The sequence below is a fragment of the Centruroides sculpturatus genome, unplaced genomic scaffold, assembly GCF_000671375.1.
Source record: "Centruroides sculpturatus isolate CEXI.00-Female unplaced genomic scaffold, Cexi_2.0 scaffold81, whole genome shotgun sequence".
Taxonomy (NCBI): domain Eukaryota; kingdom Metazoa; phylum Arthropoda; class Arachnida; order Scorpiones; family Buthidae; genus Centruroides; species Centruroides sculpturatus.
The window spans coordinates 1,118,133-1,138,285 of NW_019384371.1; the positions used below are offsets into that span (position 1 = coordinate 1,118,133).

At 26.6% G+C, this 20,153-nt stretch overlaps 1 protein-coding gene across 1 annotated transcript in view; it reads left to right on the top strand.

The window, feature by feature from the left end:
• The window catches only part of LOC111615000 (U4/U6 small nuclear ribonucleoprotein Prp4-like), a 39,475-nt gene extending 22,063 nt beyond the window's left edge, over nucleotides 1-17,412 (top strand). The window contains exons 8-16 of the mRNA XM_023356375.1: nucleotides 1,018-1,112; nucleotides 4,079-4,137; nucleotides 5,625-5,748; nucleotides 7,904-7,996; nucleotides 10,530-10,652; nucleotides 12,224-12,331; nucleotides 13,499-13,617; nucleotides 13,741-13,790; nucleotides 17,164-17,412. Of these exons, the coding sequence (XP_023212143.1) occupies nucleotides 1,018-1,112; nucleotides 4,079-4,137; nucleotides 5,625-5,748; nucleotides 7,904-7,996; nucleotides 10,530-10,652; nucleotides 12,224-12,331; nucleotides 13,499-13,617; nucleotides 13,741-13,790; nucleotides 17,164-17,307 (915 nt within the window). The 3' untranslated portion in view covers nucleotides 17,308-17,412. The remainder of the gene's footprint in view (nucleotides 1-1,017; nucleotides 1,113-4,078; nucleotides 4,138-5,624; nucleotides 5,749-7,903; nucleotides 7,997-10,529; nucleotides 10,653-12,223; nucleotides 12,332-13,498; nucleotides 13,618-13,740; nucleotides 13,791-17,163) is intronic.
• The last annotated feature ends 2,741 nt before the right edge of the window (nucleotides 17,413-20,153 follow it).

Consider the following 20,153-nt stretch of genomic DNA (forward strand, 5'->3'; position numbering starts at 1 on the left):
TCAGGTAAGGAATAAGGTCTGACATATTTAGGATGAACCATCCACAAAAAAATACCTGAATTCAATTCTGGGTCCCCAGAGCAGCAGGCTGATTGTTGAACATTAAAATTCTGTTGGCCAACAGAATTTTAATGTTGCAACACTGAAAAGTTTTGTGCAGGTTGGAAATTGGATGGAATGCACAAGACATCAGGTGGTGATATATCAACACACTTCATGCAACATTGACACTTGTTGCCCAACATCACATAGTTTAGAGATACAAATTTAAGGACTAACCAAATGATGGTTTTTCAGTGTATACTGTACACTAGATCTACACATAGTGTCACCTTACCAAACCTTAAGATTAAAAGTCATATTTTCATTTTCTGTGGGTTTTATTTTCTGAAAATATTGTTAAAAAACAATTTTTCTCTTCTATTCTGATTAAAAAAATCTTATGCCACTTTTTTTACTAACTTCCCTAATTTAAGTTTTTTTAAATTTATTTACTGAAGAAGCACCCAATAAAGCCCATTATCAAAACTTATTTTTTATTTCTGTTTAATTGTTTATAAATTTTTTCCTGATATTGGGCTAATATATACAGATTGAAGTCAAAATGTAATACAAAAACAAACACAAATCCTAGCTCTTTGAATATGTAAATTGAAAATCGGGGAAGCATAACTGTAATATTATATTGGTTAGCATAGGGTAAACATTGATTTTATCAATGAAAATATTGAACAATATAGCATTTTAAAATACCATGTTAAACTGAAACTGTGTTGTTTAAAATAATGTTTTTACTTTTTTTCCTACTGTGTACCATTTATTTATTTATTTATTAAACTGAAATCTTGCTTTTGAGTGTCATGTAAATTAAGGGTTGAATGTGTGTTTGTGTGTGTGTGTGTGTGTGTGTGTGTATATATANGCAAAATATATATATATATATATAATTAATTTATTAAATATTAAATAAATGTGTGCTACACATATAAAACTATTTTATTTTTACTTTATTTTCAGTCTATTAATATTAACTGTAGTCAAATTGGAGATACTCGTCCAATATCATTTTGTCAATTTAGTCCAAATTCTAAAATTTTAGCCACAGCTTCTTGGTGAGTTTTATTTTATGTTACACTTTTAAATAGTATTCTAAAACAGTTTAAATGTTAGAAAACATTATTATTTATAATACTAACTCTCATATTTAAACTTGCACAACATACTAACATATTGGAAAGTATTTTTAGTTATCATTTTGACTAACATAATTTTTTTGGCATATCACACACTATTTTTTATATGTATGATATTTCAATATCATACATATAAAAAATGCAACTTTGGCACACAGACTTAAAAAGTTTGGGAAAACTTTTTAAGTCTGTGTGCCAAAGTAAGCTTATTTAACTTTAAAAAAAATTGTGCACACACAAAGTTTTGAGTTCAAAAAGCTATTTTTAAATAAATGATATTAGTATAACAATAAATTTAAAAAGATAAACCAAACTGACTATATATCAAAACTAGCTGTTACCCGCGACTTCACATGTGCAAATTTTGCAAGCAAACCCCATTTATATCCAGTATTTCAACAACTATAGTACATAGGTGTATAAGCTTAAATCTGCTGTTTTTTAGTCAGAAAAACACACGTTTTTTTTCTTAGAAAGCAAAAACAAATTTATTCAAAGTACTTTCCCTCACTAGTGACACATTTGTTCCATCTCTCGGGCAATGTGTGGATACCATGCCAAAAAAATTTCTTCTCTTTCGAGGCAAACCACTCATCAAGCCATTTTCGGACGTCTTCGTAAGAATCGAAGTGCCGCTCAGCAAGCGCGTGGCCCATCGATGAAAAGAGGTGATAGTCGGAAGGGGCCAGGTCTGGTGAATAAGCGGGATGGGGTAGCACCTCCCAGTTGAGTGTCTCCAAGTAGTTTCGGACCAATGTTGACACATGCGATGGTGCATTGTCGTGGAGGAAAATCAGCTTGTCGTGTCTTTGCTGATAATCCGGCCTTTTTTCACGCAGAGCACAGTGCAATTTGATCAGTTGTTGGTGGTAGCGGTGAGCATTGACAGTTTCACCAGGTTTCAACAGCTCATAGTAGACAATACCCTGCTGATCCCACCAAACGCACAGCATTGTCTTCCGTCCAAAGCGATTTGGTCTTGGGAAAGATGTTGATGGTTTGCCTGGATCAACCCACGATTTCTTGCATTTAGGATTCTCAAAATATATCCATTTCTCATCGCCAGTTACAATCCGATGCAGAAACGACTTTCTTTTTTGTCTGGCGAGCAAGATTTCGCATGTGTTTTGGCGTCGCTCCATCTGCCTATCGTTCAATTCATGCGGCACCCATTTTCCGATCTTCTGAATCTTTCCCATGGCACGTAGACGCATGGAAATGGCTGGTTGAGTAACACCCAATTGCTCGGCAAGCATTTTTTGCGATTGGGTATCGTCCTCATCCAAAAGAGCCTGCAGTTGATGGTCCTCAACCTTCCTGGGCCGATTTTCACGCTTCTTGTCGCTCAGGTAAAAATTTCTATCTTTGAACTGACGAAACCAATCTCTGCACGTGGTTTCCGATAAAGCTCTGTCTCCATAAGCCTCCACAAGCATTCGATGTGCTTCGGAGCCAATTTCTTCAAATTAAAGCAGAAAAGCAAAGCTTGCCGCATATGCTCTTTTTCTGGTACAAAAGTAGACATGATTACAAAAAAAAAAAAATATATGTTGTTGTATGAAATATCTGATGATGTGCACTGATTAATGTTGACAGACGTCAAAATCATCAAAAAAACAATATGGCGTCGTCATGGTAACTTAATACGCTCGCTTACGCCATCTATTAGCAAACAGCGGATTTAAGCTTATACACCTGGTAATTGTTATATAACACCTACTGCTGAGAATGATGAGAATTGCTTAGAATCAAACAAACTATTTTCAATTTTATCAATTTTCTGGAACATTTACAATTGTTCTATAATTGAACCAATATGCAATAACAAATTCGAATTTAAAATGGTTCGAACATTTGGCTAAAAAATCGAAATATATAAAAATATTTATAACAATGTCTGAATTGTTATCAAGTTAATACACCTAAGTACTCAATGAAGACTAAACATAATTGAAAACATGTAAAATAGTACAATAGAAGCCATTCTTCAGGTTAAGCCTTAATCCTCTCCCTCTCTCCCCACGGGGGAATTTCAAAAAATCCCTTATTAGTGTGCGTTTTCATGACATACCCTAACGATGTACAAAATTTCACCTCTTTAGGTTCATCAGTTTTGCTCTGGGCAATGATGAATCAATCAGTCAATCACTCAGTCAGTCAGGACAAGTAATTTTATATATTTAGATTAAAACTGAAATTGAATCACATAATTTTAATGTCATATATATGATATTTACTTGGTCAAAACAACTTTATTGAACTGATTTTGGAGTACTTCATATTGAAGAGTTATACTAATAGGATACTGTAATCATATAATTCTATTATTTATATTATTCTAATACTATACAATAAAAAAAATGAAATTGAATGATATGTTGCAAATTTTTTTGCATGCTTTGGCAAACCTACGGCACACTCAGCCATTTTATTCGCAAGTGTGCCATAGGTTTGCCATTCTTGACTTAGTTAACAATAGTTTCAAAGAATCAACTAAGTTCAGTATTATAAATTGAGGTTACACTTCCAAAAATACAGTTTAAATTATGTAGTATTATATATAGATGAATAATAAAATATATATGACATTTTACATAGTTTCCCATAAAATTTATTCCAGTCTTAAAGGCAGGGATTATAAAGTAAGAAATCTAGATGTAATTTTCTTATAATTAAAATATATTTAATTTCTCTGAACCTATGTAGATATGTGCTCTACATGAAAAATTGCTCAATTTTTTCAAAGCAAATAAATTATGAATTAAAGAATGATACAATATTCAAAAAAACATAAATGTGTAATCATATAAATAACTGGAAAATATACAAAGTAGAAATAAAATTTTTTTAAACTTTTTGTATTAATAATTAATTCTTTTCAATAGGAGTGGATTATGCAAACTGTGGTCAGTTCCTGATTGTCAACTTATAAGAACTCTAGAAGGTATGATTGAATTATAGAAAATTTTTCTTTATTTATTGAAAAGATATTTAAGACTTTTTGTAATATTTATTAGTATTTTGCATAATTCATAATAATGTTAGTTCAAATTTAAAATTAAGTTATTTTTTAAGTATGTAATTTTATAATTATTAATTGGAAATGTTTTGTAATTCTGTTTCATTAGAAATTTCTAATATTTTCTAACTTATTTTCAGATTTTAAAAATATGTGCCATACTGTTCAATAAATGAAAAGTTGCTTAATTAAGATTTCCAAAAATAGTTTTAATATGAAACATTTCTGGTCTCATTCAGGCCATTCTCCATTTGACTTTAATGTATGCTTGAGGTTGAAAACATTTCATATTAACAATTTTTGATGACCTTAATCAAGCAGATTTTTGTTTATTATTTTTTGAATTTTGTTCAAAAATTCCAAATATGGGAATATTAATTAAAAATTAAAAAGTTTTGAATAATTAAAATCTTTAGTCTTACTGATGGTTAGTTTCTTTGTCAACTCTGTTAAATAATTAATAATAGTTTGTAACCATGATTAAATTAGCAAATATTACGGTTATTAATTTTTATATATCTACTTATTTAATTGCTTGAAATAAATGTTGTTATCAGATCAGTTAATATTGAATATTAACTGATCTGATAACAAAAGAAAAAATTAAGATTAAAAAAATTCTTTTATAAACTGAAAGATATATTTAAATTGATAAATTATTAATTGCAGAATTTTGTCATTTCCTTAAAACATTTGTGGCATATATTGTCGGCAAATAATTTCATTATTTAATTTATTTGATACTAAAATGTTTTCCACAAGATTTAAAGATATAATTATATAAAGTATTAAGAGAAATATAAATTTGTAAAAGGAAATTATACAAATTTGTAAACAAAGAAGTATTAATTTTCTTGATCATGTTAAATTTCACTTACATGTACAATCCAACAAGTTCTAAACACAAATTTTGTGTTTAACTGACTAAACTCATGTATCTATTTTCTCCAAAATGAAAGATGATTTTCTTATTTCAAATTGCCAAAAGTTTAAAACTATCATCATCAAATTTTTCTATATGTTAGTATAATTTTTATATTAAATTTTACTTTATTAATATCTTCTCAGTATTCATGTTTATTCATATTATAATTTGAAAATTAGCATATATTAAAATAAACTTAACATAGCTATTAAATTTGAATTTATTTAATGTTAAATTATTAATTTATTAAAATAAACAACTTTGCATTATTAATCGTTTAAAAACTAATAAACATTTAATTAACTTCTAAGATAAAAATTAACTGTTATTTTAAAAGCTTTTTATTTTAAAAAACATTTAAAAGTTAAATTAGCATAAATTTTAGGAAGATAAAGTTAATTAGCTGTAGAGGTAATGAGATAATATAATAAATTTAATAAATAATTTCATTTTATGAATAAAATTAATCTGTTTGATGCTATTTCAGGACATAATTATAATGTTGGAGCAATAGTATTTCATCCTCAAGCTACACTTTCTCTCTCAGATTCTGAATGCTGTATGGCAACATGTGCCACAGATGGATCAGTTAAACTGTGGGACTTGCAAAGGTAATTTGATTTTTAAAAGTATTCTTTAAATGTTTAATTTTACATACAGTCGACCCCCCTATAACACAGTAGATACGTTCCGGTTTTTATGAATCCATTTTTTACGAGTCCAGCCAATCACAGCTTGGCACGTATGCAGTTTATGGACTACGGCTGTTTGAAAGGTTTCTTCCATAAAATTAATCAATTCTAGACTAATTCGACTCAACATTTCCAAAATACGTATAATTTTTTGGGAATAATCCATATAAACTATGCTATAACAAAAAATTGTAGGATTACTTACCGAGTGTGCACCATTCAACCACGTCATTGCTTAAGCTTGTCATCAAATGGCACTCGCGTGCTTCCTGATAAATTATTTTTTTGTGACAAATTCACTGAACTTTGGAGACATCATTAATATAAATGTAATTTTTACGGACGTTAAATAATAAATGATTTTTAGTAGGTCTGCTGCTCGATTAAACTCAACGATTTGTACAATATCCGCTATTGGTCTAGATTCGACCAATCCTGTTGCGACATGAGTCGGCGATAATGTTTTACCAAATTATATGAGTTTTTTTAGCATGTTTGTACGAATACTGTCGCAATTTTTTCATCGAACTATAGGAACCCATGTTATACGGGGGTCGACTGTATAACAAATTCAATACATATGAACTAAATTGAATTAATAGTTTTCACAAAAACAAGATTAGCATACTTTATCTCATCACATATTTCTTCAGTTCTTTCATTTAAAATCAAATAATGGTCAATTAGATAAATGTGTTTATAATTTTTTATATTAGTGCTATTAGTCTTTTTAGGAAAGAAACATTTAATATTTTATTATACAATAAATTTTCATTATTCTGGATTGTTCATTGTTAGTTTTGTGATATCAAGTAGCTTAAAATGAGAAATTTTTTTATTTTCTGCAATAGCTTAATAAATTATTCACATTATCTACTTTATATGAAGTTATATATTCACTATAGTTTAGTATACGGCTTCAGTTTCACAATTTTTTCTTTTATTTACCTTGCTGTATGTTTGTTATCAGTGTTTCATTATGACTTTATTATTATTATTATTATTATTCTTTGTTTTATCTGGATTTGTTTTTTTATTTTCTACTTACCTTTGTCATTTATCAACTGCTGTAAGTGTCATTTCACTCATATTGTTGTCATTCTCTCGTTGTCTTTTAAGTTATAAATCTGGTAATTTTATCAGCCTAGAGACTGAAAAGTAATCTGTTGTTCTTTCTCTCATCAAATAACTATTTATATTACTTATATAAAATGATATTATGCATAATTAATTAACTTTTTAATTTTGAAATGTGATATCTTTGTGAAGTTTGAATCCATCATGCATATACATCTTATAGAAAAAATATTATCAGCATTACAAAGTAATGCATATTTATAATTATATAATAAAACACATTTTAAATTATAAATAAATTATTAGTGCAGAATGTCATGAATGATGATATTAATGCTTGAAACTGCTTATACTAATGCCATAAATTACTATGTAATAATAAGTTATTAACTAAATTTCAGCAATATATTTATATCATTTTCATTTAGTAATATGAGCTCAAAATTTGATTAAATCAGTCTGAAGTATAGAAATTTTGTTTTGTTGGATAAAAACTTACAACTGACTGTGTCCAGTTAAACCTATCATATTGATAAGTTTAACTGATTTAAAATAGTAAAATTGCCATTGACATTAACAAATTTAGTATCATTATTCACTTAAACACATGAAATGATGAATTTGAATGAAGAAAACAAGAGAACATTATCATTCTCTTAAACATAATAAATTTTTATTTTCTTAAATGTATTAAATATTTCTAATTGTTTTTGTATATTATATTAGAATTTTTAATGTATTAGTGAAAAATTGCTTATTATTTTTAATATAACTATTATATTTATATGTGTATATAATTAATTTTACAAAACTTTAACATTATATCTTATGTAATGTAAGTGAAAATTACTCAGTGTCTAGTGTTAATTTATAGAAACTGAATCATTTGTTTTTTGTGATTTATATAAGAATAGTTTATTTGTAAAAAAATCTTTGTTTTACAATTATCTTAATTATTTTTAATCCAATTATTTAAATTTTTAAATTTGTTTTCTAGTAAGAATCCAATTGCTAATATTGAAGGTCATGCACCATATCGTGTTTCACGATTAGGATTTCATCCATCTGGTAGATTTTTAGCAACTTGTGTGTAAGTGAAATTATTTTAAATTGGTGTATTTATTTTAAATATATTGTGATTTTGTAAATTGTTTGTCTGAAGTATATTTCTTCCTAAATTTACTTGCCTGTCATATGCAATAGATTTTTTTTTTTAATAGCTGCTCAATATATTGAGTACTGTTTATTGATATATTAACAATATTTTTAATAATATATTAAAATTCTAACAAAACTTGATGTTAAGCCGTATCTATCTAACTCTTAGTAGCATTTTGAATCAAGTCATTCTATCTTATCAAAAAGTGACAAACTGAAAAAAAGCATCATTTTGTTATTTAACTGAACTATGACATTATAGTGTAATTTGAGTTAGAAAAAATTTCATTATCATGGTTGGAAGGTGAATATTTTAATAATTTTAACCACTTTACTTTCAGTTACCTACAGGACTTTTTCAGTCATTATTTATTGACTGAGATCTTAAATTATCTATATTTCTGGAAGCAGATACAATAATATTAGAAAAAGGCCTGATTATCCAAGAGAATTGAGTTATTGTGACCATTTAAACTCAGATTATTATTAATCATATGTAATTACCTACATATATATCATCAATGAATTAATTCATTAAATTATTCTTTTCATTTAAATAAATGTCAGATTACAAATTTATTTAATTTATAAAAACCACCTAATAGTGATTGTGCATTTTTGTCTGATTTTAATTTAGTTTTACAATAAGGTTTTAACTCCCTTTTAAAAATGAGAGGCTAAAGATGTAACAGAGTTATGAAACTTGGCACAATCATTGAAATAAATAAGTTCTACTAATTTCAAGAAGCCAATTGTTTATTATGTGCTTTTTATTAAATTACTTTGTTTGTCTCTTCAGATAAATTATTCAATTTTACTCACTTCTCAGTTTCTGATCTAATTGAAATTTTGCATGCATATGTATTCTCAATGACAGTACAGTTTTTTAGAGTTTGCAAACTATTTTAGCAATTGGCAAAAAATTTGGCATTTGTAAAAATCTGATAACAGATGGTGCTATATGTAGGGCAAATCCTTGCTCCCTTTTTAGTTGTACTGCATAAAATCTTGCAACTCAGTTCCTCACCCACTTCCCAATTAAATGCTAAAACAAAAATTTGATAAATCAACGTTACATATGTAAAACTAAAAGGTAAAAATTAAAAATATATTTTAAAATGTTTTAAAGAAATGCTTTTTATTCACATAAATGCACTAAAAAGTAAAAAATAAATTTTATTCAGCTTTCACAGTATTCTTTGTATTATGTGACCCAAAATTAAAAGTGTTGGGTGTTCATGTTTAGAAATATTCTTAGTTACACATTCCATCAATTTTTATGGCTTCCCATGAGTGGCCTAAGCTTTTATTTTTTTGTTTGCTTAATACCAAGAATACTTCAAAAGCTGAAGAAAATTTATTTTTTACTTTTTAGTGCATTTATGTAAATAAAAACCATTTCTATATAACTTTTTTTTATATTTTTATATCACTAAGATATTAACAAAAAACGTTTTTAGTTAATATCTTAAAGTTAACAGTTTAGAATATGTAACATAGAATATATTATTTTCTAATAGTCTAATTTTAGAACAAATTCAAAATTAATATTCTGAACAATTAGTTTTTGAATTTTAAACAAATGCAATATGACATGTAAAATGAAAAAATAAAATAAATAATATAAATTAAATTAAATATAAGTAAATAAGTTTAATTATTCAAAACTAGCAAATATACCCAGCAATGCTTGGGTTAGCTTAAGAAAATATCAAATAAGTTTGAAAACTACACATGATTTTGTTAAACATTGGTACACGTGGTAATCAGTGAAACATTGAATAATTGCTTCCATTGCAGTATTAGGAATTTTGTCTGTTTTTTCAATCCTCTGTTAATAAAATAATAATTATTTTATTTATGTATCTTTGTATAGACTCATTCCATCATATTTTACAAAAGTATTCACAAAGATTAAAATATTTCTCTCAAATATTGTTTTCTTGCTAAATGCTCTACTAAGAAAATAATTCTTAGTAGAGCATTTAGCAAGAAAACAATATTAAAATTGTTTTCTTGATATATTTTGAGAGACAATAATTGCATTTTAAAGAAAACATTGAATGTAGCTGGGAAATAATATTTTTTTAAGTAAATAGTTTAAACATATATACATCATTAGGTTTTATGTTAGAAATGATACACTAAAACAATTCAGTTGCTAAAAATAAATGTTTATAGTCAGTTGAAAGAAATTTGTGGGTTCTCATGAATTTTTCAATAAAATATGATAGAATGGATTCTTGAAAAGTATATAAATAAAAAGAAAGGTAGCTAAATTTACTTAAAACTTGGAGAGAAAAACAAAATTCATTGATATTGTTAATTTGAACACAAACATTTCTACAAAGTCTTCACATTTATAGAATGATAAAACAAACAAACTTAAATAATTTTTCCTTTATTAGACACTTTATATGATATATCTCAAAATAAAATCAAAATATTAAAATTTTTGTTACTAGGTTTGACAATTCTTGGAGGCTCTGGGATCTTGAAGCAAGGGAAGAAGTTCTTCATCAAGAAGGCCACAGTAAACCAGTATATGATCTTTCTTTTCAATGTGATGGATCTTTAATAGCTACTGGGTAAAGTATATATATACTTTTTAAAAATTTTCTTCTATAAGATTTTGTTAACTTAAATTTATTCATATTTTACCATTTTGAAAATTATTTTAATATAATATATTTTAATAATAAATTTGACATTAATTTTGACAAGATTGATATCAAAAGTAAACATACGACAGAAAGAATTTTTAATATTTCATATATATTATATAAAAATAATTAAGACTGCATCAAATGAAATATAGGTAATCCCACTTTATGCCACTTCATTTTTACAAAAGATCTATATTAATACCTGTTTTTGCCAACCAAAAGGAATCTGTAAAGTATACAAAAACAAAAAAGGTGAAAAATAAAAATAGCTTTTAGAATTTTTTTGCAGAAAATCATTTTAAAAGTATTATGCAGTCCAAGCAGTGAGAGATATCTCTGTGCTTTTTCTTTGGGAACTATACTGCAGCATCTCAGCATTAAGCTGCCATGGTTTTGTGCTGTATCTACAAGTATATTTGCTTTATCTTTGTTTATTTTGTGCATTCATTAGCATGTAAAATGTTTTTTAGGTGCAAAAATCCTTATGATGCTTTTGATATGATTTGATAGGTTACTTCTATTCATTGCACAACTTCATTTATCTTAAACAAAAACAAAAATAAATATGGTCTATTCCAGTTATTAGCCCTATCAGTTAGTAGTACGTGCCACATAATAGGACAAAACATTCAAGAATGGAATCAAATCCTATAACACAAGCCCCACCATTTTGTAGCCCTGAAAACCTCCTGTCCTGATGCTGTGCTATTAAGCAGAATCAACTTTAAATAAATATCTGAAGACAAAGTCCTCCCAAAAAAGGAACCACCATTTATTATCTTTGTATTCTAGACTATACAGAATCAACTTTATTACCTTGCTATTAATTCAAGGAATCCTTTTTTTATTTTAAACTATTGATTAAATGTTTTTTTGAGAAACTTATTTCTTTACATTGACAAAAGATGTTTTAGAATGAAAATGGCAATAAAGTAAATGTTTTAAAATAATGGCAATCCAGAAGATAGATATATAAATTTGTAATTATTTATTGGGAAGAAATGAAAATACATTTAGAAACATTCAGAAGATGCTATACTTATTGAGAAAATTAAAATTCTAAAGGATATGTAAACTTTTTTATTTTGAAAAAGTAGTTTATTGAATTTTGTGTAAAAACACAAAAGTACACTTAGACTATATATGTTTTAATTTTACATGCTTAATAATTTTTTATATTTACAGATTATAATAATGTATTTTTACAGATAGTTCTCACTATCTTTAAAAATGTATCACTAGTAAACTCAATAAAAGAATAATTTACGGTTTATTTTAAAATATTAATATAAACAAGATTTCAAAATTTATTTGTATTTGCCTTTGGATGGAAATTACTTCTATATTTTTAAGTACATTTTTGTTCTGATTTTATATTACACAAGTTTTATTTATTTTAAAAGTTATTCTGTTGTCTAGAAATTTAAGATTTGTAATGACTGTTACAATATTATAAATATTTTAATAATTAAAGTTTCTTTTTTATTCTGTAGAGGAATGGATGCATTTGGTCGTGTATGGGATCTAAGAACAGGAAGATGCATTATGTTTTTGGAAGGACATCTGAAATCAATTCTTTCTATTTGCTTTTCTCCAAATGGGTAAATATATGTATAATTTATTATGCATTTTCTTAGCTTTTCTATTTAAGTTATGTATTTCATTTGTTTTTATAATTTTTGTTTTGACCATATGTATCTTAATTACGGAAACAAAAAACAGATTAGAATTGGGTTATTTAAAAAAATATATAAATTTTTTTCAGTTCTAAATTTAATGATTTGCTGTCTATAGATTTACTAATGCTTATTGTTTCAGTTCTCTTTCTTTTTGAGTAAATAACTACAAATTTTAGCAGATCAAAAAGAATTTGATGTTTCTATAAATGCTGCCCTGACTTTTTGCAATACTCTCCTCCTTCAATGTGCATATCATAGTATTGTTTTATGTAAATATTATTTAATAGATATAGATGTATAGATATTCCTTAAATAACTGTATGTAATAATAAAGTTTAATAAAGATTAATCGATAGAAAGATGAAAGAAAATACTGACAAAAGTTAATTTACTCACATTAACTTTTTAAAAAATGGCAGGTAGCACTTAAATTAATTGATCATGCAGACATTGCAGCATTCTGTAGATACTAAAGGTCAAACTTTGACACATTGTTGCATATAAAGTATTTAACTTTTTCAAGATTTCAGAATTCTTTACTAATATACCTATTGATGTTTCCTTTCAAATATTCCATTTCATTTTTCTTTAAGACTAATCAAACCTTTCATGTCAGTCAGTCAGTGAGGCCAATGCAGCTTTATAATATACAGTAATACCCCAAACTTATGCGATAGGTGGGACTGAGCGATAACTGCCTAAGTCAGGGTATAATTTCGCAATTTGTGTAAAATCCAAGTCGGATGTATGTAATCTAATAAATGTTTTCATTAATCTTATCTCGTGTTTTGATTCGTTCACGGTTACAAGAAATCATCACATAGAGTCTCTCAAGTCTCTGTAGATATAACAAACACAGAAATAAATAACACAAAATAAATTGTAGCTATGTGTCAATTCCGCGCAACATGTCTGAACATTTCTGAAGCTGAACAATAGTGTAGGGAGAGTGAGTAATCAAGAGTTGCATGGCGCTCAAACAAAAGACGAATCGACGAAAGACGAATTATATATATATTATGCATATATGTAATATTTTTATTTAAAATTTATTTTTAAATTATTAATTATTTTAAATATTTATTTTAGATATCAAATAGCTACAGGAAGTGAAGATAATACAATAAAAATTTGGGATATGCGCCACCAAAAATATCAATACACAATACCATCTCATGTAAATCTCGTTTCTCGAGTGCTATTTGAAAGTAAATATGACTTTATAGTTCTTTCTTGTTATATAATTAATATTATTATATAAATGTGTTTAAATAAATAAACACATAAATAAATTCAATAAATTACTGATAATTTTATTGTTTTTCCTGCAGAAAATTCAGGACAATTTCTTATTAGTACTTCATATGACAATTCATTAAAGGTAAAAGATATTTTAAATTATTTATAAATGAATTTAATCAATAACTTTGAATTTTGTAAATTATTATATTAATTCATTGGAATTTAAATACAACTATATTTGTTATCCAAGTCTAATGTATTCCTGAAAACAGTTTTAAAACAAGATAAAAAACATTTGGATATTAGAAGATTTTTCATTATTTTTTGTGGGGAAAAAATTATAACTTATCTCCAGTACATCCAAATAACTCAAGTTAATTTCCCTAAACAACATTAAATCATTGCAAAAATTATTTATCTATCAATTTGTGATTTTAACATGATATTAACACAACAGACTCTAATTATTATTAAATAACTAATGAGGTTTATTAAAGTATAATTTTTAATTAATCCCTTATTAGGAATTGTATTTTTGTTTAATATACAGTATACAACAATAATGTAATGATGCTGTATATTTTATATTAAAATATTATTGTATAAAAGTAGAATATTGAAAATAAACAAGCAAGATAGTTTACCTACTCTAATAAATTGTTAAGCGTAAACTCATAAGATTGCATTGATATTTTCTAATAAAAGGCACAGCCATATTAAAACACAAACACAATGCTATTGAAACTAACAAAAACAAATTCTGGAAATGGATTAACTCCTACTTCCCACTTTCAACAGTACAATTTTTGAAGTTTTATAAATTCACTTTGAATAAATTTATAATACTGGATTATTTGATTTAGATATTATAAAGGCCACTGAAGAATGTCATTTGTTGTAATGGGCATTTGGATACAGAGAGTTCAGATACTGGGACACAGCTCTATTTTAAATACAGGAGCTCTCCTATTAATGAACTTTCGGACTTACAAACAATGTGATCTTATGTTTAAATTTTAAATTTTGTGTAGATTCTGAAGTACACTTGCCACTCTCGGAGTGGCATTAAGTCCTTCATTGGTCAGTAATAAATAATTAATGTGACGTATTTCTTTTGCTTATTGCCATTTTTTGTTTTATGTCATTGTCAGTCGTGAGGTGGTTTTGAAGTTTGTGATGCTGGAGTAATGGTAGTTTTCACTGCTGTTTGCAAGTTTTATAAACTTTTTTGATTAGTGCTTCAAAAATGAATCCAAAGCATAACAGTAAATCTAGCAGTGAAGATAAATGCAAGAAGTATTGCTCTTTCACTATGGAAACTAAACTGGACATTGTAGGAACTAAGTGTGTTAGATGGAAAAAACTACATTTGAAATACCTGCAGTAAGCAATAGTGAGTGGGTAAACAAGCATAATGTATTATATTAATTAAGTACATTGAACGATCAAACAGTAACAATAAGTGGTTATTCTGTGTACAAATGCATCTTCTAGGTTAGGTTTCAATTTATGACAAAATCTTGGAATCCTAATCTGTTCATTAGGAGAGGAGCACCTGTATAAGAAATGTCTATATGATTTTATTAAATTTAGCAATAGAATTAATTATGCAGTAAAACTGATCAATTTTATTTTCTACTTTAAAGCTTTTATGTAATGTTCTGTGATGATGCAGTCTGGATTCATTGTTGTCACTAATAAATTTTAAATTTAGATTTTCACATATTTAACAATATATATACAATATAATATAATAAATAATTTTTAAATATTTTAAAGTGTATGTTGTTTTCATATCAAAGACACCTAAATTCTATACAAACATGTTAATGATAAATTATAAATATTTTAAATGATTAACTATTAGATATAATTATATCTATATGATATACCAAACTATAACTATTAAAATATTAATAGTATATTTGTCTTTTAGTTATATGTGCTTAGCAATAATATCATTTTATCTACATGTCTACTTAAGAATGTTGTTGATACTGATAAATGATATCATGGTATCACACTGTGATATCAATATCATCAACCATAAGAAGAATTGATCAATATAAGATATAGCAACAATGTTGTCAACAGATTCTGAATGATTAAGTATGAAATTGATAATAACTCTTAATCATCATTGATTCCATATTTAATCTGCATTGAATATATATTAATATATTAAAAATAATTGTTTAATATTAGCATTTGTTTGGAACTAAGGAATTATTTATTTTATAGCTACTTCTAACAGTTATAAACATAGATATTTGTTCTAAAGGTTAAAAAAACACATTATAATTTGGTTTAACTGTATTATAGTGTTTTTAATTAAATTATTAAAGTAATTTAGCATAAATGTAGGTAATGTTGCCATGTTTTACAAATAGGAATAATTGATATAAAATTTAATTAATTTAGAAATATCTGAAAAATAATTGTATCTTTAGCCCCTGCAAGTTTGTGTATACATTTATGTCATATTATCTGGACCTCTAATTTGATCTTTGCTTCTTTATATATATAATTTGGGATCATTTAACTATACTAACTATATTATTGCTGTAACTATCCATATTAAATTGCTAATAACTGGCCAAAAGGCATTTAAACAACTGTATTTGATAGTATTTGTGCCTTGCCTTCAAGCATTATGGGTTCTAGTCTTGTTCTAGATCAATATTTTCTTCTATCAGTCTATTTATATTATATAATTACAACCTTTAAGTCAAATTGTTGTTGTAATAATAAATTTAATTAAAAATGGTAAAGTTCTGTATAGTTAATTTTTATATTTAGAATATATAATTTAGACTAGTTTGTGTTGTAAAGATAAATTTCTTTTACATTGATGTCGTCTTCATTTTGACAGAATCATACATTTATTTTAACTTGGCAACAAATTTAATGTTTACTCTCTTCTTTATATAAATGATGACAAAAATTTACACAAACAGAATTCTTAATATGATTGCTGGTGAGTGTTAAATATTAAGTGAATAAGTTTGTAGAGAAGAACATTTAAATTAGTTATCTGTCAATGGGTGGGTTTAGGGGTATGCAAGTTGTAGTCATACTCTCTTCTGAGGGTTTTCCCTAGTAAAGTTGGGTACTTCAGGTTGTAAAAAAATTTTGTTTCCTTTGTGCATCTTCTCTAAAGATTTTTGGATATGTTATTGGCTGTCAGAGTCATATTTAGATCTTGTTTCCATGTATGTATCAAGGAACAAAATTCAAATATGTCAATAACAAAGCTTCCAGGAACAAGTCTATTTTAAGCTTATTATAAGACTTCTAAAAACGTTTGCAACAGACTTTGTGTTAGAGTATAATTTCCAAACCCTATGATTGCAGTTACTTGAAATGCAAATTAGGGATTATAAAATTAAAAATTTAAAAAACAACTAAATTATATATATTTATCAGAAATTACAAAATAAATATGTTGAAATTATTTAACATTTTTGGAAAAAATTAAATAATTTAATTGAATTTATTATGTTATATTTTAGATTTGGGCTCACCCTGGTTGGACATCAATTCAAACATTGAGTGGACATGATGGCAAAGTAATGGGTGCAGATATTGCTCCAAATGGACATTTTATAGCAACGTGTTCATTTGACCGCACATTTAAACTATGGGCACCAGAATAATATCTAAAAGATTATCTCATCTTAATAAAATTATATATATTAAATCTTAACAAAGTTATGTACATATTGCAATTTAAACTACAGAAAAGCCATTTTTATTAGATATTGTAATGGTATATTTTAAAAATAAATAATTTTTTAAAAATATATTTTTTGTCTTTGAATTTTATTTTATTCATATTTTTAATTACAAACTTTAAATATTATTTAAGAAATCTCCCATCATTCAAAATTGTGCTTTATTGGGAAATTTTAACAATACATTTTCATATGTCTTAGCTATTTACAAAAAGTAAATAATAAATACTGCTTTCTGATAAATTACTACAGTATTTCCCAGAATAAGAATAGATCTCAAATGTGTATCCTTCCACTACCACAGCCAAGCAACAAAGTTACACATGACAGTAAACAATAAAAAAAGAACAGAATAAAAACTTCAAATATTCAAACATCATAGATATCAAGTGGCAATTTTGTTTTTTCATCATCTCAGATTTCAAGCAAAAATGTTGGAAATTTCAAATAGATTAAATACATTTTAAAGTTTTTTAATGTAGGTTCTACGCATCTATATTTTATGTTATGTTGTACTTCATAAAGAATATGAAACCATTTTCCTTTGCTTATACAGACTAACAAACATTGGCTCTATTCTTAGTCTGATTATATTTTACAGAACTGATTGATAAATAAAGAAATAAAATAAATAAATACAGACATGAAAACTTTACAAAGTAGTATGTAACACATTGTAGTTTGTAATAATACAGTACTGTACATTTTATTTTATAATAATATTGTACAAAAACATAACAAGAACAATAATGAAAATTAACAAGATTGCTTTTTTTCACTTTGTCCTGTGGACACTAAGAGGCCCAGACTCACAATGAGATGACCAGAGAGTGAGTAACTCATAAGGCCTGATGTATCCAGGACAGATCACCCTAAAAAATTTCTGGGAGTGCTCACCCAGAATTGATTCCAGGAAGACTAATGCCTAACTACCTTGGTCACATGGCTGTCAATAAACAAATGAATTTATTGTAATGTATTGTAAGACACACTGAAATTTTGTAATAAAAATGCACAACCAAACTAGAATGTAGACAAATTGCTTCTAAAACAAATGATGGAAATAGAAATTGCCCCTACTTTGCATGACAATTTTCTAATTTTTTACAAATGTGCTTCTAATAAATTTGTAATACTGAGATTATTAAATTCATATTTTACAATGGTTACTAAAGAACATCATTTATTGTTGCTTGAATTTGGATACTGGATAAATTTTTATTTTTATTTGCATAATAATACTCTATACACTAACACTATTTACTCAATATTTCAAAACTGCAATTACACTATGTTAAAAAACACTTTGATAAAAAATAAGAATATAATTTTACTAATTATAAAAAAATTAATTCGTCTATGTTCATTGCATAAAATTTATTCTATTCAACAGTAAAAATTTCATATTTCTTTTGATGCAGCATAAATTCAGATTATTCTATAGAGTAGTCCAAAAGTCTTGTTTCACCTGAATGAAAAATAATATAATGTACTGTACCACAATAGAATAGATGATTCACTATATCAGTAGTTCTTAATCAGATGTCTGTGGGCTTGAAGGGTAAATATAAACTAATCTTAATTTGCGTTATTGTGTCCAGAAAAAAGCATATATATTATTATATTATAGGTTTTTTATTTTAATGAATGTATTTCTATATAACTGGTTTCTTTTGTAATTGGACTGTAATACCTATAAATTCCCACTGTTGCGGTTTGTCCAGCTGTCTTCCATTAATCTCCAGAACGGACTTATATAGAGGAAAGACAAGACCAGATATGGAAACCTTGGGGAGAGGAGGCCCCAATTAAATATATACGAACTTCCGATACAGATCGGAAGTCTCGTTATTTCAATTCAAAATTTTTTTCTTGAAAAGTGTTAGATAGATGACCGGCACGACTCTATTGTTAATTCAATTCAATTCAATTTATTTACGGAGGCATAAATGCATACCTTGGCTCCGCTATGAGCACTGCCAAGGAAATAAAATACAGAAAATGTAAACAAACAACAGTATGTACATTGTAGATTCCATGCAGAACTTTAAGTTAATGGATAAAATTTATAAAATTATAATTAAATAAAATTAAATTATACTATACTTTAGTAAAACAAAGTATTCGCGCGACATCAAATCCACAAAATTACGAGTAGAAGAAATGAATACAGAAAAAAAAAACATAAGTGAACAGCAGTGAGTACATTGTAGATTACATGCAGAACTGCATATAGAAGACAAAGTCCATGAATTACATACAGGATAAGATAATACATGTTGATATATGCAAGCAGCAAGAGTACATTGTAGATACCATGCAGAAATGACATCAGTTCCACAGGACTACATGCAGAAAAATGAATACAGAAAATGTTAGTAAACAGCAGTAAATACAATGTAGATTCCACACAGAACCTCGCAATTGTGGATAAAATGCACAAAACTTATAATTAAATAAAATTCGCGTGTAACAACGTATTCGCGTGTGAAATAGTAATTACAAAGCTCTATTGTTAAAGGAAAAGTATGATGTACAAAGGCAAGTCACTACTAATTTGAGGTGGAGAGAATATATTTTAAATTAAATAAATTAATAATGTGATTAAAAATTGCAGCCTGGCATTGTGATAATGTCACAATAAATAATTGCTCATTCATAATTTATTGTTATGTATGACAATAAACCTGAAAGCTTGAACAAACATGGAAATATTTTCAAATCAAATGCAACTTAAATGGCTTTATGACTATGACCTTACATAAAAT